The sequence below is a fragment of the Scyliorhinus canicula genome, chromosome 2 (genome assembly GCF_902713615.1).
Source record: "Scyliorhinus canicula chromosome 2, sScyCan1.1, whole genome shotgun sequence".
In the NCBI taxonomy this organism is placed as follows: Eukaryota; Metazoa; Chordata; class Chondrichthyes; order Carcharhiniformes; family Scyliorhinidae; genus Scyliorhinus; species Scyliorhinus canicula.
The window spans coordinates 189,373,701-189,398,451 of NC_052147.1; the positions used below are offsets into that span (position 1 = coordinate 189,373,701).

At 45.1% G+C, this 24,751-nt stretch overlaps 1 protein-coding gene across 1 annotated transcript in view; it reads right to left on the reverse strand.

Annotated features, from left to right (window-relative positions):
- Positions 1–24,751, reverse strand: part of znf804a (zinc finger protein 804A) — a 460,452-nt gene that overhangs the window by 116,596 nt on the left and 319,105 nt on the right. Inside the window, exon 2 of the mRNA XM_038789216.1 lies at positions 14,182–14,325. Within this exon, the coding sequence (XP_038645144.1) occupies positions 14,182–14,325 (144 nt within the window). The remainder of the gene's footprint in view (positions 1–14,181; positions 14,326–24,751) is intronic.

The following is a 24,751-nucleotide window of genomic DNA, read 5'->3' on the forward strand; positions in this document are numbered from 1 at the left end:
ATCTTTGATAAGCCCAGAAGAAAAAAATAGATACCAGTGACATACATATTCTCTATTAATTAGTCTCTTTCTCCAGGCAAGCGCATTCCGAATTTACTGCCAAGCATAAGAAACCCTGGTGTCTACATGAACTTGACCACTGACATCTTCCAATGTAACTTGGACCCATGCTTTTTCTGAAAGTCCATCTTGTGTCTCAAATTGGTGCAGGGGACTCCAACACTTCAGCAACTAAGCACTGTTATATGCACAACTCCACAGGTCATTTCTGATCACTGTCTTCACTGTATTGTCCTCATTCTTTCATGTGTAGCTGAAGAACTTAAGAACTGTGCCTCTTCGGCAGGATTTTCTGATCCCCAGCCAAGTGTGATATAGGTGACTCTCGCTGGTAAAGCATTTCAGTGCCTGTGACTGATTCAGATTTGGAGGAGCAGCTCCCACTGGAAGACTGTGCCAGGTCACAACTCAGTTGAACCTGCGAATAGGGCCAGGAGAGCCTAATTTTTACCAAGCTGGGAAAATGAAGAGTTAAGCTACACAATGCTCTGTATCCTGTCTAATTCAAAGGAACATTTAAGCTCTACATTACAGTTAACATCAGTCCCCGAAGTTTCTGGATGATGTGTTAACAGGAGCAGGTCTCAACAGGCAAACTCTCCCTGTTCTCCTCATTAAACACAATACTGTGACATGCTATCCATTTAACCATTATTTCCATTTTTTTATAGTAACTGTAGGTCACAGGTGTATCAAACCTAGATGAAAAGGGAAAAGCTAGCATTTACTCTTTGTGTCAGAGCAGTTAAGCATTAAAGCAACAATTCTGTGACATGGAACGATTGTGAAATTATATTCTATCCGGTTAAATCCAGAAGTGGTTTCCTATAATTTTCAAACAACAATACACTGAAGAGGGTTGTTGGGCGGGTTTCTCCTTTCCGGAGACTAAGTCCCCACGCCGGCGGGAAAACCAGCGCGAACCACTCCGGTGTCAACAGCCCCCGAAAGTGCAGAATTCTCCGCACTTCCGGGAGCTAGGTGGACGCCAGGGGGGTTGGCGACACGCCAGCTGACGGCGAGTTAGCGCATGTGCTGAAAGGCCGGCGTGATCTCGCGCATGCGCGGAACTGCCAGTGTGGTTCCGCGCTTGCGCAGACCGGCCGGCGTATTCTGGCGTATGCACAGGGGGTTGGCATCTCCGCGCCGGCCATGGCGGAGCCCTACAGGGGCCGACGCAGAAGGAAGGAGTGCCCCCATGGCACAGGCCCGCCGACAGATCGGTGGGTCTCAATCACGGGCCAGGCTTCCGTGGGCCCTCCCCGCCCCCCGGGTTCGGATTCCCCCCGTTCACCACTACCACCACCGCCCCCCCCCCCCCCCCGAGGACTGCCCCAGGCGACTTACCTGTCAGATCCCGCCGTGTGGGACAATGTCTAATCCACGCCGGCGGGACTGGCCAGAAACGGACGGCTGCTCGGCCAATCAGGGCCTGGAAAATTGCCAGGAGAGGCCGCTGCCAACGGCCCCCGACCAGCGTGGCGAGAACCCCGCCCCCACCCGACAACCGGTGCCGGGGAATACGGCAGCCAGAGGCGGGGCGGGATTCGTGTCACCCCCCCCGGGGATTCTCTGACTTGGCACAGGGGGCCGGAGAATCCCGCTGATCATGTTTGATATTGTGCTTTAAAAAATAATAATTTTTGAGATGTGGCTAGGCCTGCATTTATTGCCCATCCTTAGGTACCCTCGAGTGGTGAGCTGCCATCTTGAACCGCTGTAGTACATGATGTGTAGGTACACCTACTGTGCTGTTAGGGAGGGAGTTTCAGGGTTTGCATCAACCACAGTGAAGGAACGGTGACACATTTCCAAGTCAGGATAACGAGTAACTTGGATAAGAACTTCCAAGTGGTAGTGTTCCCATGTGCCTGCTGCCCTTGTCCTCCTAGATGGTAGTGGTCATGGGTTTGGAAGGTGCTGTCCAAGGAACCTTGGTGAGTTATTGGAGTGCATCTTGTAGATGGTACACACAACTGCCACTGTTTGTCAGTGGTGGAGGGATTGAATGTTTGTGGAAGGGGGAGCGATCAAACAGGCTGCTTTGTTCTGGATGGTGTCGAGCTTAGTGTGTGTTGTTGAAACTGCACTCCGTGCAAGTGGAGCATATTCCATTACACTCCTGACTTGTGCCTTGTAGATTGATGACAGTTTTTGGGGAGTCAAAAGGTGACTTATTCGCTGCAGGATTCCTAGCCTTTGACCTACTCTGGTAGCCACAGTATTTATATGGCTAGTCCAGTTCAGGGCAGCATGAGAGCACAGTGGTTAGCACAGTTGATTTACAGCTCCTGGCTCCCAGGTTTGATTCCCAGATTGGGTCACTGTGCAGAGTCTGCACGTTCTCCCTGTGTCTGCGCGGGTTTCCTCCGGGTGCTCCGGTTTCCTCCCACAGTCCAAACATGTGTAGGTTAGGTGGATTGGCCATGCTAAATTGCCCTTAGTGTCAAAAAAGGTTAGGTGGGTTTACTGGGTTATGGTGTGGGCTTACGTGGTGTGATATTTCCAAGGGCCGGTGCAGACTCGATGGGCCGAATGGCCTCCTTCTGCACTGTAAATTCTATGATTGTATGAGGTTCTGGATGTTGATAATGGGGTATTCAGCAATGGTAATGCTATTGAATATCAAGGGGCAATGGTTAGATCCTGTCTTGTTGGAGATGCTCATTGTCTGGCACTTGTGTGGCACGAATGTTACTTGCCACTCGTCAGCCAAAGCCTGGATATTGTCCAGGTCTTGATGTATTTGACATGTAATGCTTCATTATCTGAGGAGCCGTGAAAGATAATCATCAGCGAACTTCTGAACTTATGATGGTCATTGATGAAGCAGCTGAAGATGGTTGAGCCTAGGATGCTACCCTGAGGAATTCCTGCATGATGTCCTGAAGCTGAGGTAACTGATCTCCAATCATCACAACCATCTTCCTTTGTGCCAGGTATGACTCTAACCAGCAGAGTCATACAGTCATAGAGTTATAGATGCTTACAGCATGGAATACAGACCCTTTGGCCCAACTTGTCCATGTTACCCAGTTTGTATCACTATGCTAGTCCCACTTGCCCGCATTTGGCCCATATCCCTCTGTACCCACCCTGCCCATGTAACTGTCTCACTGTTGTTAAAGGAAAAGGTTGTACCCGCCTCTACCACTGCCTCTTATAGCTCATTCCAGATGCTCACCACCTTCTGTGTGAAGAAGTTTCCCCTCTGGTCTCTTTTGTATCTCTCCCCTCTCACCTTAAATCTATGCCCTCTAGTTCTAGACTCCTCTACCATTGGGGAAAGATTTTGACTATCTACATTATCTATGTCCCTCATTATTTTATAGACCTCTATAAGTTCACCCCTAAATCTCCTACACTCCAGGGAAAAAAGTCCCAGCCTATCCAGCCTCTCCTTATAGCTCAGACCATCAATTCCTGGTAGCATCCTCATAAATCTCTTCTGCGCTCTTTCTAGTTTAACAATATCCTCCCTGTAATAGGGTGACCAGTACTGAACACAGTATTCCATGTGTGGTCTTACTAGTGTCTTCTGCAACTTCAACAAGACATCCCAACTCCTGTCTTCAATATTCTGACCAATAAAACGTAGCATGTTGAATGGAGTGGAACCCAGTGGAGGGTTTTCCCCGATTCTCATTAACTTCAGTTTTGTTGTGGCTTCTTCATGCAATACTCGTTCAAATGCAGCCTTGATGTGAAAAACACTCACTCTCACCTCAGGCATTCACTCTTTTATCCATGTTTGAACCAAGGATGCAATGAGGTCAGGAGCTGAATAACCCTGGCAGAATCCAAAGTGAGCATCAGTGTGCAAGTTATTGCTGAGTAAGTACCGCTTGGTAGCACTGTTGATGACCCCTTCCATCACTTTACTGATGATCGAGAGTATACTGATAGGGCGGAAATTGGCTGGATTGGATTTGTCCTGTTTCTTGTCTATAGGACACACCTGGGCAATTTTCCACATTACTGCATAGATGCCAGTTTTGTAATGCTACTGGAATAGCTTGGCTAGGGGTACGGCAAATTCTGGAGCACAGGTCTTCAGTACTATTACTGGAACATTGTCAGGACCAATAGAAGTTGCAGTACCAATGCCTTAAGCCGTTTCTTGATATCACAAAGAGTTAATTGAATTGATTGAAAACTGACATTTGTGATGCTGGGGACCTCTGGAAGACGCCACAATGGGTCATCCACTCCGCACTTCTGGCTGAAGATTGTTGCGAATGCCACAGTCTTACCTTTTGCTCAGATTCTGTGGGCTTCTCCATCATTGAGGATGGGGATATTTATGGTGCCTCCTTCCCCAGTGAGTTCATTAATTGTCCATCACCATTCACGGCTGGAGTAGCAGGACTGCAGAGCTTAGATCTGATTTGTTGATTGTGGGTTCATCTATAACTTGCTAATAATGCTGTATGGCATGAAAGCAGTCCTGTGCTGTAGCTTCACCACATTGACACCTCATTTTTAGCTATGCCTGGTGTTGCTCCTGGCATGATGTCCTGCACTCTTCATTGAACCAGGGTTGAACCCCTGGCTTAGTGGTGATGGTAGAGTGAGAGATATGCCGGATCATGAGGTCACTGATTGTGGTTGAGTACAAATCTTATGCTGCTGGTGGCCCACAGCACCTCATGGATATCCAGTTTTGGGTTGCTAGATCTGTTTGAATCTATCCCATGAAGACAGGACTTTATCTCCACTAGAACTATGTGGTGGTCATTCCTCCCAATACTATCATGGAATTATGCATCTGCATGCGGCAGGCTGGTTGGTGAGGATGAGGCCAAGTATGTCTTGCCCTCTTTTTGGTTCCCTCACCACATGCCACAAACCCAGTCTAGCAGCTTTGTCCATTAGGACACTGCCAGCCTGGTTTGTGGTGGTAATACCAAGTCACTCTTGGTTTGACATTGATGTCCCCCATCCCCAAGGTACATTGTGCATCCTTGCTACTCAATTGGTGTTCAACACAAAGGAGTACGTTTTCATCAGCAGAATCTGGAATACTATGTGGTAACCAGAAGGAGGTTTCCTTGCTCATGTTTCACCTGGTGCCATAAGACAATGCCTGATGTTCAGGACTCCCATGGCAACTCCTCCAGACTGTACATCACTGTGCCACCATCTCTGCTGGGTCTTTCCTGCCAGTGGCACAGGACTTACCAAGTGATGGTCATGGTGGTGTCTGGGACATTATCTGTAAGGTTTGATTCCATGGTACGAATACGTCAGGTTCTTGGTTGAATAGTCTGAGAGAGAGAGCTCTCACAATTTTAGCACAAGTCCCCAGAAGTTAGGAAGGACTCTGCAGGTTGACAGAGCTGGGTTTGCCAGTGTCATTTCCAGAGCAGGTTGATGCCGGGTGGCATCTCTGTTCTTCCCAAACTGCTATAATGGGCGGGATTCTCTGAAAATGGGGCTACGTCCCCACGGCAGCAGGACAACCGGCGCCAACCACTCCGACATCAACAGCCCCCGAAAGTGAGGAATTCCCCAATTTTTCTGGGGCTAGGTTGATGGCGGAGTGATTGGCGCCGCTCCAGCCGGCGCCAAAAGGCCAGCACGAGTTTGCGCATACGCAGACCTGCCGGCGTATTTCCGTGCATGCGTGGGGGTTCCCTTCTCCACGCCGGCCCCCGGGGCAATATACGGAGCCCTACAGGGGCCCGGCACGGAGGAAAGAAGACCCTCCATGGAACCAGACCGCCCGCAGATCGGTAGGCCCCGATTGCGAGCCAAGCCACCTTGGGGGGGCCTCCCCCAAGATCGGATACCCCCCACCCCCCCAAGCACCCCCCCCTCCCCCCCAGGACCACCTCGCGCACTTATCTGCCAGGTCCCACCGTGCGTGAGGTGAGTAATTCATGCCGGTGTGGGACTGGGCAAAACTTTACGGCCACTCGGCCCATCGGGGCCCGGTGAATCGCCAGGTGAGCCATTGTCAATGGCCCCCGACCAGCATGGCGGGAATCCCGCCGGCCCGGCACAGGGTCAGAGAATCCCGGCCAATATGTCCGTTTTTAGATGTCTCAAATAATTTTCAGTTTGAAATTTGTCATGTCAGAACTTTGCGACTGAATGTAATAATTAGCACCTTAGAAACAGTGGGCTGGACTTTCTGGCCCTTGCCGCTAGGCATATGTTTGGAAGGTTGCGTGAGGCTGGGAGGGGAGGGCGCACATAAAATATGTCAGGTGACTTGCCCACCACCGTTCCCATGCCACCCTAAGCTGACCATTTAATATACTAGGTGGATGGGTGCCGAAATTTGCAATCTGTTCATGTAAAAGAATAATTAAAGGTCAATTTGGCTTGTTAGCCCTCATATTGCCTGGGAAAATATACTTCTCAAGCCTTAATGCAGTTCATAGAATCATAGAATTTACAGTGCAGAAGGAGACCATTCGACCCATCGAGTTTGCACCGGCCCTTGGAAAGAGAACCCTACCCAAGCCCATACCTGTACCCTATCCCCATAACCCCAGCTAACCATTTTTGGATACTAAGGGCAGTTTAGCATAGCCAACCCACTGAACCTGCACATCTTTGGACTGTGGGAGGAAACCGGAGCATCCGAAGGAAACCCATGCAGACACAGGGAGAACATGTAGACAGTGACCCAAGCCGGGAATCGAACCTGGGACTCTGGAGCTGTATAGAAACTGTGCTAACCACTGTGCTACCGTGCTGCCCCTTGATGTTGGCAGACCATCGTTGTATCCTTCATTGTAAATGGTGGGAAGGAAGTGGAATGGTTTATTCAAACGGGAGCTCTATGTGCGTTGGGGACACCCCCCTCCCCATTATGATATCATCCCTGCCTCCTTCCTCGACTCTTTCCCTCCAAAACTCAGCAGCCCATGCCCTCCTAATCCACCCTCCCAAACTCTCAGATCCTCCCCCTCCTAAAAGCCTAAAATTTCTGCAGCAGCCATACTGCTCGCCTTTGTGTTCCTCCTTGAAGAGCTGGCAATCAGTCAGATTAGCCAGCAGCTGTTGAGGCTCAGCTAGTTTAGCCCACCCCCAGCATGTTGTAGTGGCAGGGCTGAATTCTTTCCAGCGTGGCCGCTGCCAACCATCTTTTCTTCTGGGGTTGAGCACTCACCCTTACTCACTCACCCTTACTCATCGCCCCACCCTCTCATAAAATCTGTTCGAGTGTGTATGGTTTACAGAACAAAACAAGCTTCCATATAAATTAATAAGAGAAAAGTTTTTCATTAATTGCATTCCCATAAATTGAGCAGAAAATCAAGGATATAAATATTGTAAAAAGCTGAATTAAGTGACATTTAAAATATTTGGGTAGCTTGGTGGCACAGTGGTTAGCACTGCTGCCTCAGAATGTCAGTGACCTGGGTCCGATTCCAGTGTTGTTTGACTGTGTGGAGTTTGCACATTTTCCCCCTGTCTGCGCGGCTTCCTCTGGGTGCTCTGGCTTTCGCCCACAGTCCAAAGCGTGCAGGTTAGGTGGATTGGCCATACTAAATTGCCCTTTAGTGTACAAAGGTCAGCTGGGGTTATGGGGGTAGGGAGGGGTGTGGGCCTAGGTATAATGCTCTTTCGGAGGGTCAGTGCAGATTCAAGGCCATATGGCCTCTTTATGCACTGTATGGATCCTATGAAACTTTTTCAAAATCTGTATAATTTCTTCAGTTTGTTCATGGGCCTTTGTATCTCCATGACAATCTTGTGATTTTCCTCAGTCTAGTAGTAATTGTATATTAGCAGATGCTTAAAACTTTATAATGGCATTTATTCATGTGCTAATTTAGCATGCCTTCAGTAAATACCTTCACTAGAATGACGAACAGAGAATAGGCAAATTAATTTACGACGCAGTTACCCTTAACAGGGGCTGTTTAGCACACTGGGCTAAATCACTGGCTTTGAAAGCAGACCAAGGCAGGCCAGCAGCACGGTTCGATTCCCGTAACAGCCTCCCCGAACAGGCGCTGGAATGTGGCGACTAGGGGCTTTTCACAGTAACTTCATTGAAGCCTACTCATGACAATAAGCAATTTTCATTTTTAATTTTTTCAAATATTGACAGTAAGGAGCTGCGCTCCGAAAGCTCGTGTTTGAAACAAACCTGTTGGACTTTAATCTGGTGTTGTAAGACTTCTTACTGTGCTCACCCCAGTCCAACGCCGGCATCTCCACATCATAAATATTGACAACAGTAATTACTAGGCGTCCATCTGAAGGATATAAGATCATAAGACCATAAGACAAAGGAGCAGAATTAGGCCACTGGGCCCATCGGGTCTGCTCCACCATTCAATCATGGCTGATATTTTTCTCATCCTCATTCTCCTGACTTCTCCCCATAATCCCTGATCCCCTTATTAATCAAGAACCTATCTATCTCTGTCTTAAAGACACTCAGGGATTTGGCCTCCACAGCCTTCTGCGGCAAAGAGTTCCACAGATTCACCACCCTCTGGCTGAAGAAATTCCTCCTCATCTCAGTTTTAAAGGATCGTCCCTTTAGTCTGAGGTGGTGAGCTCTGGTTCTAGTTTTTCCGACAAGTGGAAACAACCTCTCCACGCCCACTCTATCCAGGCCTCGCAGTATCTTGTGACTTTCAATAAGAGCCCCCTTCATTCTTCTAAACTCCAACGAGTACAGACCCAGAGTCCTCAAGAGTTCCTCATACGACATATTGGGCAAAAGTAACCAGTGCGATTTAATGGAAATGAAACAGAGCCCCGTGTCCAGCACATTTAGCTGGGTGTTTCCAGCACTGGCAGGGCAGAGTACCACTCCACTGTTAAGTGGGACTCTGCTTCATTTCGGGGGCTCAGCAAACAACGCCCCGCTGAGGCCACATTCAGCCCCATTTAATGCACTAACAATCTCTGCTCATGGCAGCCCGATCTCTCGACCCCCACCGCAGCCTCCACACCCCCGCCAAAGCCCCAACTCACCTTTAAGGGGGTCAACGAGCAATCCCCCCCCTACACCGTGTTTCATATGGGCAGGGGACTACCAGGCCTGATACCTGGCATGGGCAAAATGCCACCTTTGCACTGCCAGCCTGGCACTCTGGCTAACAGTGCCACCTGGACACCCTGGTAGTGCCAGAGTGGCACCTATGTGGCACTGTCACGGTGCCCAGGTGGACTGCCAGGGTGTCAGCTGGTAATGTCAAAGTGACTAGATGGTATCAGTAGTCCCAGGGCACCACCCTTCCCAGAGGCTGACCACCCGGGTCCTCTGATCACCTGGAAGACCCCCCCCCCACCAAGTGTTGGTCCACCTGGTGGAAACCAGTGCTAAGCGGCACACCCCTGGGGTCTCCGACGCACAAGGGTTAGATCCGGCGCCTTGGGTAACGCCGGAGAGAGCATATTCAAGTGAGTCTGACAACACACTTGATTCTCCAAATCTGTGTCCCACCCATTGTGGGTGGGATCCAGATCGTGACGTCTTGTGAGATCTCACGAGGCATGAGAAGCCAGATAAATATCACGAGAGGCCTCTCGTGAGATTTATCAGCTGTATCACATCCAAATTGGGGCACGTCACGGCCATTAGATCACACTCTACATGTCTAGAAAATATGCAACTCATCAAAGTCTGATATAAGGCAAATTATTGGAAAAACTGATATTCTGAAGAGCTCAAGTGCGAACAAATTAACGACCTACAGTAACTTTTGAAATGTATAGGGAACCATTTGCATTCTCATATTTATAAGACAGGAAATAAATGGCATGCGTCCTAGGTTGAACAATTATGCTCAAGCTGGTCTACAAATCTACAAATACAGCAGAGCCTTACAGATGAATTAGTAAGACTTATGTAAAGAGGTGGTGGTGTAGTGGTACTGCCTCCGGATGAGTAACCCGAGAGGCCTAAGTTTTGTGGACAGAGGTTCAAATACCACCACTGCAGCAGCTGGTAGAATTTAAATTCATTTAATACATTTATTTTTAAAAATCTGAAATTGAAAGCTAGTTTTAATAATGGTGACCATGAAACTATCGTCAATAGTTGTAAAAACACATCTGGTTCAGTTCTGCCTTTTAGGGAAGAGAAGGCTTACCTGGTCTGACCTGCATGTCACTCCAGGTCAACAGCAATGTGGTTATCTCTCAAGGGTAACAACAGACAGGGATACATTTCCAACAATGCCCACATCCCATGAAAGAATTAAAAAATAGCACAACTGTGGTGTTACATGGAATACAATCAACCAATCTCAACCTCAGCATAAGCTAAGAGGTAAACCACTCTAATGCCAGTTGTTCTTATTGGCAAGTGCTTATCCTGTGACAGTGGACAGACATTTGGAAACTCCTAATTCAGAATTAGCTGACTCTGGAACTGATTTTGATCTTGATTTGTTGCCACTTGCCATTTCTGGCTGACAACTTATTGTTGGATGAGTGTATCACAAAGAGTGAAATTGGGCCTAAATGGGTAGTGTGTGACAATGAGTTTGGTTCTCATCAGGCTGCGGGGTTGGATTCAATTAAGTTTAGCAGTAAATGAGGTTTCATTGGATTATGCTTAACATAGCCAGGTGCTGTCTAAGAGTGAATGAATCTGACAATAAATAAATACTATTCATTGGTCAATTGGTGATACCTAGTTTGTTGATTGGGTTAATTGATTGGTGATGGTGTACAGTAAATCACTATACAATATTCAGTGAATTGACACATATATAGAATAATTATTGAGTGACTCCTCCTCTGGTACAAAGCCTCACTAAATTTGTCATTATGTATTAATGTTGAAAGTAATCACAGGTGGGTGTCAATTGAGTGCAATGTTCAATTCACAGACCTGAGTTATACTGTCAACTGCATTTCTCATTTAATTATTCTTGGTTTATTCAGATCTACAATCCCCAGAATGTTTAATATTTAATATGGCTTCAAGTGTCTGCTTTGTACTAACAATAAACACATTTAAAAGTAAACTTTTTAAAGTTTCCATCAGGCTAATGGGCTACCTGATTTATAAAGGGGCTCTGTTTCCCACCTGACATTTCATTACATAACATTGCAACTTCATATAGTCTCCATGTACTTGACACTCAGATGTCAGTTTGATTCATTGCTCAGTAATGCTACTCGCATCAATCGCACAAGTGACAGATAACTACATTAGTCATCATACTACCTTTCAAACTGAAAAAGGTGGCATAGAAATATTTTATGAAAGCATAATTTCAAGAATGGAATATAGAAAACATGCTTTGAACTGAGGTTGTTAATTCAATGACACTTCATCACTGTGATGTGACTCTTCATATTCTGCATGCACAGAGCCTTCTTTTTATTATTTCATGGGATGTGGGCATCACAGACTAGACCTGCATTTATTGCCTGTCCTGAATTGCCCTAGAGAAGGTGGTGGTGGACTGCCTTTAATCACTGCAGTCCACCCATTGGAGGAACACACACAGTACTGTTAGAGAGGAAGTTCTAGGACTTTAAATTGGTGACAGTGAAGGAACAACGGTATAGTTCCAAGTCAAAATGGTGGTGTTCCCATGGATCTGCTTGCCCTTGTCGTTCTAGGTGGTAGAAGTCTCAGGTTTGGAAGGTGCTGTTGAAAGAGCTTTGGTGAGTTACTACAGTGCACTTTGTAGATGCTATACATTGTGCATCGACGGTAGATGGAGTGAATGTTTAAGATGGTGACTGGGGTGCCTGTCAAGCAGGTTACTCTGTCCAGGATGATGTTGAGCTTCTTGAATGATGTTTGAGCTTCACTTGTCCTGGCAACTGAAGATTATTATATCACACTGCTGAAATGTGCCTTCTAGATGGTAGACAGGCTTTGGGGAGTCAGGAGGTGAGTTACTGGCCTCAGGTTTCCTAGCCTCAGACATGCTCTTGTAGCCACAATGTTTATATGGCTAGTCCAGTTCGGTTTCTGGTCAATGATAACCCACAGGATGTTGATAGTGGGGAATTCAGTGATGGTAATGTCATTCAGTGCCAAGGGGAGACTCTCTCTTGTTGGAGATGGTCAATGCCCGGCACTTGTGATACCTGCCACCTACCAGCCCAAACCTGAATGGTGTCCAGGACCAAGGGTTTTGCTACGACAGAGACTCTCGTTGTTGTGGCGAAAATCTTGGAAATGACCAGGAATTCTACGTCCCCCCCTGAACACAACATTTTCTACTTTATAAACATGTGAAATTAGGACAGAGGAGACCATCTGACCCCTTGAGCCTGCTCTGCCATTCATCAAGGTCATGGTTGATCTGTTTGTGTTTCAAGTTCCACCTTTCCATCTAGGAGCTGGTTTAGCTTACTGGGCTAAATCGCTGGCTTTTAAAGCAGACCAAGCAGGCCAGCAGCACGGTTCAATTCCCGTACCAGCCTCCCCGGACATGCGCCGGAATGTGGCGACTAGGGGCTTTTCACAGTAACTTAATTGAAGCCTACTTGTGACAATAAGTGATTTTCATTTCATTTCATTCATTTCCCAATAACCTTTGATTCCTTCGCTTAACAAGGATCTATCTACCTCCACCTTAAAAAATATTCAGTGACCCCCACCTCCATCACCTTCTGAGGCAGAGAATTCCAATGTTGCACAACTCTCTGTACAAAAAAAATCTCTTCTCATCTTTGTCCTAAAAGGATGACCATTAATTTTAAAATGGTGCCCCCTAGTTCTGGACTCACCCTCAAGGGGAAACATCCTTTCCATGTCCACCTTGGCAATGCCTTTCAGGATCCTATACACTTCAAACAGGTCACTTCCCACTCTTCTAAACTCCAATGGAACCAAACCCAGCTATCCAACCTATCCTTAAAAGATAACCCACTCATTTCAGGTGTTAATCTAGTAAACTTCCTCTGAACCACCTCAAACACATTTACATCCCTCCTTAGATAAGGAGACCAAAACTGCGCACAATATTCGAGATGTACTCTCAGCAATGCCCTGTATAACTGAAGCATGGCATCCTTACATTTGCAGGGTGGGACTAGAATTGAGCCAGGATATGTACACTTGTGGTTTATGGAGGCAGCTCGCCAATTAAATCACCAGCTGCCACCACTGAAGCAGGATCTTGATAGGCCAGGAATGTGATATTTGGACTGTGCAGATTAGACCAGGTTAGAGGAGGACCAAAGTTTGTTTGGAAAGCCAGGGTATCTGTAGCAGCCAGCCCCTTTGAGGGACATTCACTGAGGAGTGGATCATGTGACTTGCTAGCTCAATCAGGGAAGGAGTTGGGAATTAATGGGGACGTGTAGGAATATGTCCCGGGGGTAGGATCCCAGAACTAAGCATGGAAAGATCATTTTAAGCACTCTGTAAATAGTTGTTATAGTTGTAATAATTTGTTGTGTCTTATAAGTTAAAGGGTGGAGGCAATTCTTGAAGTTATCACAGTACCCCTCTGAAGAGGTAAAGGATATAATCCCAGGTAGAAGTAAAACACCATTTTGGAGAGGTAAGGCACTGTTTGGGATTGTTAAAAGTAAACATGATGGTGCGTAAAAAGTGCATGAACTCATTGGAACAGTCAAAACTGTAATGGAACTGCCAAAGCTGTCAAGGAATTGTCAAAGAACTGTCAAGCTATCAAAGATCTGTCAAAGGATACTAGATGAGTTAGCATGGGTCAGTATGGCAAATTTGTTGCACTGGTAATAAGAGGTTGAGTGATGAGGGTTGTTTTTGTTTTAATCTTTTTTAAAGTAATTTAAAGTGCCGGAGCACCAAGTCTGCTTCTGCACCTAGCAGCTTTCATACTCATCCCAGGGCAGTGGTCTTCCCGACTTCCATTCCTGCCCTCCAGCCGCCCCCCACCCCCGTATACTGGACCGAACATTATAACGGCGGGCAGCTATTTTTAGATGTTAGTTTGCAGAGCCAGTTATTTTCACATCTCTGCACACTTGTCCCAGGCATGGAAATCTGTGCCCAGATCTTGCTGCATATTGACACAGGCTGCTTCAGTCGATTAATGTAAGAATTGGATGAAATATTATTCGAGGATTAGTAATTACAATGTGAATTTCATCTGGTGGTCCCTTCAGTAATGAATGTGTTAAATATGTATGTTCCTGTGATGAATTCTGGCAGTTATTGCAATATAAGGACTGTTTGCTTACCTGCTTGTGAGCATGATCATAGGAGTTGATGTGGTTATCAAATTCTTGATGTTTGTAATACTGTTTGTCACACAATTCACAGTAGAAGTTGGCCTTCAGATCCTCCAAGGCTTTTGCTATTGCTTTTTCCTTTTCAGCATAGTCCTGTGAAGAAATCAAAGAATGTGTCATTCCGAAGAATGTCGCATTTCAAAATATTCTGGAACCCTGTCGTTCTCTGTTGAACATTTAGTAATTATGCAACCCTAAGCATCTAACACGCTGACTCCTTTTATGTAGATTTTATTTTCATTAAAAAACGCGAGTGAAATAAATATAAGCAATTCCAAACTCAAACATTAATATTTAAAAATGATTTGTCAGTCTGGCACAGACCCCGTGATACATTTCATTAGCAAGAACCTGTAACAGACCAAAGCAAAATTTAATCTTATAACTTTTCAAAACATATCCAGGTCTCTCATCACTGTCTTTTGAGTTTAAACATCAACTGACATTCAGAAAATATTCTATTTAATATCAATAAATGAGCATTTTTGCAAGATTTATACTCCCACTCTATAGGATGAATTATGTGCCCCCCACCAGTGTATTTGAAGTTGGGGTGGCACGTAAAACACCTTTCCCCCCACCCCTTGCCCTGTCCCCCATATTACAGAGGACTGGTAAGGATTCAGGCAGCTCATCTGCCCAAAGGCTTAATGGGACCCATGAGTGGGCATTTAACTGCCACTTAAAGGCCTCAATCTGTTTCCGCCTCAGGTGTTTCATCTCGCTGGGGAAGGTTGGGTATGTCAAGCAGCTGGGCAACTTTGAAAGCATGGGCTTCTGTTGGGAAGGAATTGGATGGTTGCCTTCTTTTACAGGATTCCCTGTGCCGAGTGGGGTCAGCCCCCAAGATGATACCCCAATTTGTGCTTCCCTCCAACCTTTAAAATCAGCCCCCCACCTTCCTCCGCAGCATTGTCTCCAATCCCTGCCCAACCAAAATGCCCTTTCAAGTTCTGAAGACATATTTTTCCTTGCTGGGGACTGTTTTTAGTCGCAGCAGTGGCTATTACTGCCCTCTGGCACTGTTGAGACTACAGAGCTGTCCCTGAGAAGACCCACTCACTAGTAATTATGGCCACCCCAGCATATTATTGTTGTGAGGCAGTCAGATTAAAATTGGTAAACTGCCAAATTTTCAATCGGGGAGCCCCCATAAAATTCACCCCAGTGGCTTTCACAGATTAAGCCTTGGTCACTTTTGTATGTTGCATTTCAAGATCAGACTAATGCCCAAAGGAATTGAATACAATTCAATAAGAATTGAGCCATACTTTAACATCTCTATAAATTGTCCCTTCAGTTCTTCAAAACTTTGACAACTATGGAGAAGAATAAGCCTCTAAATAGATGGTAAATAATAATAGTGACAATGGCCTCTGTCAAATTCATGATTATTCATGCTATTATCACTGCATTTAAAATTTATGCAAATTATTTCATCTTTATGTTAGTAGAATTGCAGTAGTTTTGCAAGTTCAAAGTGCCACAAAGTTCCCCATGGGTATCGCTGGCTAATTTCAACAATGGCTGCAGATATGTTTGGTGATTTCTGGATGGTTGTGGAAAATCGAGTGATGCTGGCGTTTGCTCACTCAGACACAACTTCTTTCTTGCTGTAATTTTGAAAGCATGTTGAAAGCATGTAATTCTGCAATTGAGCTGCTCTCAAAAAAACACCCAATATTATGGTTCAGTAATTATTCTTTGCCATTGAGCCTGCTGTACCACCTACTTGAAAATTTGAAGCTTCCGTATTCGTGCCATTGAGGCTTAGTGTGTTTTCCACTTTGAATTCATCCTTATTTCAGTACTGCTTTCTCTTATCTACAGTCAATCAATCTATCTAAGTACTCCTTTTCTACCATTTAGCACACATTCCCTTTATCACCCTTGGTAAAAAGGTAAACTGCTCATTTAATTATTCCACCATTATTTCATCCTTTATATCTAAAATATTTTAATATTACTCTCTATGCTCCTGCTGTTATTTCCAATTCCTTCCTCAGCATTTCTTTTATTTTTGCTTCCTCCCTTTATTTTCTATGCTGCTTACTTTTCATTTCATTTATTAGCCCCAGATTTTGCACAGATGTCTCTTTAAATCTCATTTTAATTTATTGTATGATAAACTTTACCTCACATTCTTTAGTTCTCGTGCGGCTGTATCGGAATCAAATCCTGTTTGAAAGATTCTTATTATGTATTTGCTAACTTATCTATTACATTTTGATTTATCTGTGCTAGTTTCCTTTGTGTCTCATTAGAAGTGTTTTTCCCACTCAAGTCCTTTTCTTTAGGGCTGCATTTCTAAGCCTAATTATGTCCCCAGTTGTTCTCTTACCCTGACATTATCTATTCGTTAAATGTTAATCCCCAAAATTTAACTGCAGTATTGGGCACATTGCACAAACCCTTTACTTTTACCTAAATTTATCTCTGAATAATTAAAGTCACCCATTATTACCAATCTGTTGTTTTTTGTATTCACTCCAATTTGTGTAAAAAATCTCAGTCCCTAATAAACTCCCAACAGAGTTACAGTTCCATTATTATTCCTAACTCTCAGCATATATTTTGAGTTTTTCACTATCCCATACATCGGGCGAACTTCTGGGCTCCATGCCACTAAGATCAGAAATCCTGATTGGATGGAAAATATCACATTGGCCCAAACATGGGACTGGCACCATGTAGCAGACCTGTCTCCAGTGTCTGTTTCTGACCTGCCAGCTATTGCGGGCTTCCCTTCCCACCCAGTCGGGAACATGCAAACTGCACATCTGCATTCATTTGAATGCGACTAAAGGACTGGAATCCCAAATCTCCATCGCCCCCCCTCCCACCCCAGTTATACTCCAATTTCAGCCCCTTATCCCAGCAGGAACTCCACACCTTACCCACAGCCCAGGCCCACCCAACCCCCAAGACCCTTGGGGGACCCTCCCTCTGAAACCTGGCAGTGGAAGAGGAGCACATGAGCAATGGGTTAACCTCCTTGACCCCCCCCATCAGGGTCCAGAGTGCCAGGCTAGGGCGTCACTGCAAGGGTGTCAGTGGCATGGTACCAAGGAACAATGCACAATATGCAATTCCAGGGCGGTGCCTAAAGCGAGGCTGGGTGGATGGCTGAGGAAGAGTGGCTAAAAGGGAAGGAGGATGGGGTCACCCTCACACGTGCGGTGTGGGGGGGGGGGGGGGGTGACCTGTTATCCCCATGGTGAGTAGAGTATGCCCCTCTTTGATGAGGCCTTGGGGGTGATCCCCTTGTCAGCAGGGGGCATCAACATTTGCATTGCGGAGGGGGAGCTGTCTCTGGCTGCTGGGATCGGAGTGTTCATTCAAAATGACAGCCCAAAACTAGTTAGCAGAGGTATGGGAATATCACCTACGCAACGCTCGGAGCGCCAGCGGGACACAGTCCCAATTTCCGCTGGCAGGAGCACTTAGTTTCTGAAACAGAGAATCCAGACCATCATCTTTGCATTTGAGTGCTGTAATGCAATGTTTGATGACGCTGCGAAACCTCTTTTTTTCTACCTATTGCTCCTAAATGTTCTTCCTATTATTATTATCCAGGAATGTTTAACTCCGTATCTTGTTCGAGCTCAATAACTAAATAATTCTATTCTATCATGCTCTCATTACAATTTCTGCTTGTAACTCATCAATTTTATTCAGAATAATTTGTACTTTAAACACTAATAGAATTCAAAGCTGCCCCCAATTGACAGTGTTACTCATTTTACTCCTTTATCATTCTGATTTATGCTTTTTCACTCTGCCCTTTTTCTCTTTTGACTTATCCAAAGCTCTTCTCCATTTTTCTCCCTTTTTGTTTATTCATTTTATTTTTTTCTCTCTTTATTTCCAGATTATTTTTCATTTTCATTTTTGGCCCACTGACAATTTTAGTGAAGCTCATCTGTCTATGCCAACTCAGTCCTTGATCTGATCCCAATGTTCCAGAAATTTTAACTCCTTTTTTCTTACTTCTTTAACCGAGTCACGTATTTATCTCCCTTACCTTAGTATTCCTATCCAGAGGACAATGTGGTACTAAGGTTACTAAATGAAAGCCTTACATTTTTACCTTTCTCTGAATTCCTAAAAGCCTAATTTGCAAGATGTCAATTCTGTTCCTTCTCATGACTTCGACATGAACTATGGCTTAGCACTGTTTTTGTTTCCTCTTCGTTTTTCCTTTCCATCTGTTCTGCTTTATCCCTTATCTGGGCCCCTGGGAGACTGGAAGATATTATTCAGGACTCTTGCCTGGAGCTACAAAAGTCCCTCTCTATTCTCAATTCTCTATTACTGCCCCAATTCTAAATGCAGATTGAGGGATAGCCGAATACTTCCACTCAGTCCACAAGCATGAACATAAACTTCCAGTCACTTGTCATTTGAATTTTTTCCCTGACTTCTTCGCAAACCTCTCTGTCCTTGGCCCCGGCAGGCGCCAGAATGTGGCGACTAGGGGCTTTTCACAGTAACTTCATTGAAGCCTACTCGTGACAATAAGCGATTTTCATTTCATTTCATTTCCTACAATATTCTAATAAAATTCAGGCTCTCACAACCCTCTGTGTAAAAATATGCCGTGCACTTCTCCTCGAAACTTTGGCCCACGGACCTTAAGCCTATGCCCCCTAGTAACTGACCCCTCCACCCTGGGAAAGAATGCCTGCTCATCCACACTATTCATGCTTCTCATAATCTGGCAGACCTCTATCAGGTCGCTCCTCAATCTCCGTCATTCTATGATGAGAACAGTCCGAGCCTATTCAGCATCTCCGCATAGCTAACACCCTCCAGACCAGGCAACATCCTGGTAAACCTCCTCTGCACCCTCTCCAAAACCTCCACATCCTTCTGGTAGTGTGGCGAACAGAATTGTGCGTAATATTCCATGTGTAGCCTTACCAAGGTTCTATACAATTGTAGCATGACTTGCTAGTTTTTATATACTTGAAGCCCCGTCCAATGAAGCCACCTTGTCCACTTGTGTTGCCACTTTCAAAGATCGGTGGACCTGTACGCCCAGATCTCTCTGACTTTCTATATGCCTAAGAGTTTTGCCATTTACTGTAAATTTCCCCTCTACGATAGACCTACAAGAATGTATTACCTCACATTTGTCCAGATTAAACTCCATTTGCCATTTCTCTGCCCAAGTCTCCAACCTATCTATGTCCTGCTGTATCCTCTGATAATCCTCAACACTATCTGCCACTCCATTAACCTTGGTGTCATCCGTGAACTTACTAATTAGACCAGCTACATTTTCCTCCAAATCGGCTATGTATACTACAAACAACAGCGCCGATCCCTGTGGAACACCACTAGTCACAACCTTCCATTCAGTAAACCACCCTTCTACTGCCTTCTGTAATCAAGCCAGTTCTGTATCCATCTTGCCACCTCATCTCTGATTCTGTGTGATTTCACCTTATGTACCAGTCTGCCATGAGGTACCTTGTCAAAGGCTTTACTGAAATCCATGTAAACAACATCCACCACCCTTCCCTCATCAATTATCTTTGTCGCCTCCTCAAAAAATGCGATCAAGTTAGTGAGGCACGACCTGCGTTTCACAAAACCATGCTGTCTATCGCTACTGAGTCAATTTGTTACCAAGTGGGGATAAGTTGTGACCCTGAGAATTCTCTCCAATAATTTACCTGCTACTGACATGAGGCTCACAAGCCTATAGTTTCCTAGATTATCCCTGCTACCTTTTGTAAACAGTGGTACCACATTAGACATTATCCAGTCCTCTGGGACATCACCTGTAGCCAATGAGGAACAAAGATGTCAGTCAAGGCCCCAGCAATTTCCTCCCTTGCTTCCCTCAGTATTCTGGGATAAATCCCATCTGGCTCAGGAGGCTTATCTATCTTAATGTCTATTAAAACAAATACCTGCTACTTTGTTATGTCAATATGACCCAGGCTATCCACACACCTACCCAAGAATCATCTTACACAAGTACTTTCCTTTGGTGAACACTGATGCAAAGTCAGCATTTAGTACCTCACCCATTTCCTCTGGCTCAACGCATAGATTTCCCCCACCGTCCTTAAGTGGTCCAATCCTTTCCCTGGCCACCTCATGGAAAAGTGTACTTGAAACATAAAATCAGCCACAATGTCAATGAATGGCTGTTACATCTCTAAATTCTTCCAATTCTGCTGATAAGTCATCAGCCTGAATTTTTATTCAGTTTCTTAGACAAATGCTGCCTAATTCGCTGAGTACTTCCTGCATTTTCTCTTTGTTTGAACATTGTTTGTTCTATTTTAAACTAAGATAAATAAGAATGATTTTAGAATTTTACTTTAAAATCTGATAAATATGACATTGGCCCTAATTTTCCGGATGGCAGGATCTCACCTCCCAATGTCCGAAGAGTTGTCTGCTGACTCTGACTGCCCCGCAGCAATTTCACACTCAGAGCATTAAGTGGCTGCAGGCGGGATTTCCGTCCCTCACTGGGGGTGCAAAGGGGCTAGCTGGGGTCACGGGGAAGAAGCCAAGGGGGAGGACATTTGGTGGCCACTAGACCTTAAGTGTGGAAGTGGGGTGGGGATGTCTGACTTCAGATGGGGCTTCCAATGGAGACAACCCACCCCATCCCCCATTCCTGCCTGAGATGCAACTTCTGTTTAAGGTTTTCCCCATGGATGTGTAATCTTCCCGCCCGCCTAAAGATTGAGGCTGAGTGGGAAACGGCCCTTTAGTGGCCAATAGTTGGTCAGAGAGGTGGGGCATGAACCTGGAGGGAATCCTGTCTTTTCAATTTCATGCTCCACGCAATGCTATTTCCCCCTCCCTCACCCCCCACCACCTAAAATCCCACTAGTGGGAGACCATAAAATTATGGCCATTGTCTTAAAGTCTCACTTTGTATCATTTCTGCCTTTGATTTCTAACATAATTTGAGAATGAGAATTGCATGCTCTTATCTACACTAAATTAAGTCCATGATTGATGATAGCTGGGTTTTCTCACGGAATACAATATGGTAAAATTGGTGATTGTTTAATGCTGCGTCCTTTTACATCAGATAGCACCACCTGTCTTACAAAAATGACCAAATAATGCGTTTATCTGATTTTAAATGGGATTGATCTGGATTCGACCAGCAGTTCAGTTCAGAGAATTGTTTCCACAGAATTAATTTATGAGCCTCTGAGCCATTCGGCTTTTCCTGCTGAACTGTTTTGCTCTCTGGGGTAAGTAAGAGAAGTAAAGTAAAGTCCCAGATGACCATACGCTCCTGTCCCTTTGAGGGGGTGAGTTGACTTGTGTTGACTTAACCTGAGGATCCCCACACCTCAAGTGAAAGGGGAAGGTTCAGAAGGCGGAAGCTTCAAGACTAACCTCAGCCGTTAGAGGAATTGAACCCACGCCTTTGGCCTCACCCTGCATCATGAACCAGCTGTCCAATCAACTAAGCTGCTGTCTGGGGTGTCGCAGTTAGTTCAATACTTCTTGCTCTTCAATATTGATTAATCGTATATCATGCAGACGTGAAAACCGTCATAGGAAAACCTGATTAAATAGTAGCTCTGCTCTGTGGCCAAATAAAAAATACTGATTCTTTTAAATTTTTTTTCATCTGTTTTGATAAATTCCAGAATACAAATACCAGCTGTGTATGAAATGCAGCATTAACCTTGAAAAATACTTCACATTAACACTACAGCTGGCCTGTACCACTTGTTATCTGAGAACGATTATAATTATTATTAACATAATCCCGTAATGCTTTGTGGAAAAGTGTTACCGCAACTTTGAGAGTTACATGTCACACAAATAATGGAACGTGCGAATTTGCTTGTTATAGTATTGATAGAAGGAAACTCATGAAGGTTTTGTGGTTTAATGTAGAAATACCTCTCATTTTGTAGAGCTTGTCAATTTTCATTCTGCCTTTTCGTTATCATCTTTCTATAGACATTAGAAAATGTGCAAACTATAAAGAAACATTCAATGTAAAATGGGAACAATTTGTGTTCATGCATTTATTATAGAAAATGGTGTTGTACACTCGCCTTCCACAAAGAGCAGTCAATCACAAAGTATCAATAATAATGATCCTTAAACATTTCTCAAGCTAATAATTAGCTATAACTGGTATAAATGTCAAGCAATTTTTTAATCCATTGTAGAGTGCGAATACTTTTGAATAATGGCTTAGCAGCAACTTCAGGAAATTATTTTATTGAGACTCTCTATCCTGGGACAATATCCTGTGGTAACTCACAGCATTTTGCATTGGGGTAAAGACGCCGAAAGCAAGTCAATCTCTGTTAACACCGAGTTTGAAATCCATGTGGATTTTGAAAATCCCTTGTGTGAAAAGGTGCTTGCTGACATCAGTCCTGAATAGTCTAGCTCAAATTTTAAGATCATGCCATCTAGAGTTGTGTCATTGCATCAGCAGAATTCTTCTCCGCATCTTCCAGACTAAGTTCCTAAATCATTTTAAATACCTCAAGTAGACAGTACTTGGGTGGGATTCTCTGACCTTCCGCACCAGAATCGCACCCGGCGCGGGGGCAGAGATTAGCCGTTCACACCGGAAATCCGGCGCGACGGCGCTTCCGCGATTCTCTGCAGAACCGGCAGTCCCACGTGCGTGGTCGACGCGGCGCCGGACGGGGCGCCAGGGGATTCTCCGCAGTCCACCGGCAGAACTACCGCACGCGTGGTTTATATGTGGTACCACCCGGCAGGAGCTGGGACCCGCGGCCACGGTGGTGGTCCAGTTGGGGGGGGGGGGGGGGGGGGGGGAGGTATCTGACTCCGGGGGAGGCCTCAGCAGTATCCAGGCCCGCGATAGGGGCCCATCGATCGGCGAGCCATCGCGATGTGGGAGGGACCTACCTTCCTCTGCGCGGGCCCGCTGTGTGGCTCTGCCATTTCGGCGGTGCCCGTGCCAAGGTGGGCCACTGTGCACATGCGCGGACCCACTTGCGGCCACTTTTCCGGCGGGTATGGGGATTTAGTCCCCAGAAGGGAGAATCCCACCCAGTATCTTTCTAAAGTCAAGGGAATATTTATTCAGCCTGCCCCATGACGTTAACACTTTAAGTCCTGTGTAATGCTAGGTCAATGTGCACTGTAACATATCCTTCTTGAGGCGTGGCTGTTTTGTCCAAAATTAAATGCGATAGTCCAAGAGGTGCCTAACCAAGGCTCTGTTCAACTGAAACATTATGGTAGTCCCGTTATAGTCCAGCCCCCTTGAGATAAAGGTCGGCATTCCATTCTGTGTCAGCCAGGGCTTAATTGGTACAATCTTGCATTTGTATTAGAAGGTTATTGGTTCAAATCTCACTCCAAGAATTCAGTGCAACAATCCAGACAGACACTCCGGGCAGGATGTACCCTCTTTTCCATGCCGGCGGGAAATTCCAGTCCCACGCCGACGCATGGGTTTCCCGGCAGCAAGGACAATCAACGGGAAATCCCTTTGACAACGGCGGGACTGGTAGATCCTGCTAGCGAGCCACCTCCGCCGCCGAAAACCCGCGACGTGGTGGTTGGTAAATCCCGCCCTCCAGTAAGATGTCTGCGCTGTCAGAGGTTCTGCTTTTTTGAATCTCGCTTTCAGATGGACATAAAAGATTTCATGGCATATTTCAAAGAAAAGTAGGAAAGTTATCTCCAGTATCCTGGCCAATATTTAATCATTAATTAATATCCAAAAACATCGCTTATCTGATTATTATCACACTGTTGTTTGTGGGATTTTACTGTGTTCGTATCAGCTGCTGGGTTTTCCACATTTCCACAGTGACTACATTTCAAAAGCACTCTATTGATTGTGAAGCACATTGAGATAGCTGGTGGTCATGGAAGGTCCTTTATAAATGCATTTTTTTATTAGCCTTTTTGGACTTATTCACTGGTTTTAACTGATTTGTGTACCTGGACCATAAAATCCCTTTGTTTCTCCATCATTCCTTGTCTCTTGCCAATAAGAAAATATTCAATGTCTGACTGGGATCCAAAATGGATACCCTTACAATTGCCCACATTGAAGCTCATTGACCCAGTTTTACCTATGCCTTTAACCTGTCCATGTCCCATTTGTAACTTTCTCCTTCTCGCCAGAACTTAACATAGCTCCTAATTCAGCATCATCTTCAGAATTCAGATATGCAACATTCTACACCTTCATTCAAGTGATAAATACAGTGCAAAGCTGAGACCCACGATAAGTTCCTCAGATGCATTATATATGGCAGCACAGAGTAGGCACAGAGTGCAGCTGCAAATATATTATGTGATTCTTTACTGCAATTGTACAGAAAACAGTGTTCCCCTTTCCAATGATCAGTCTGAGATGATAAAGGTTTGCACTGAGGTTCATTCAGTCACCTTTACTTGTGCCAGACTTTAAATTAATTCATTATTAAACGATCACACAAAGCGTTCAAGGAATGTCACTCTTAATAATGAATGGTCTATTTTTAAAATCTGAGCTGAAGTATGAGAGCTTAAAGTA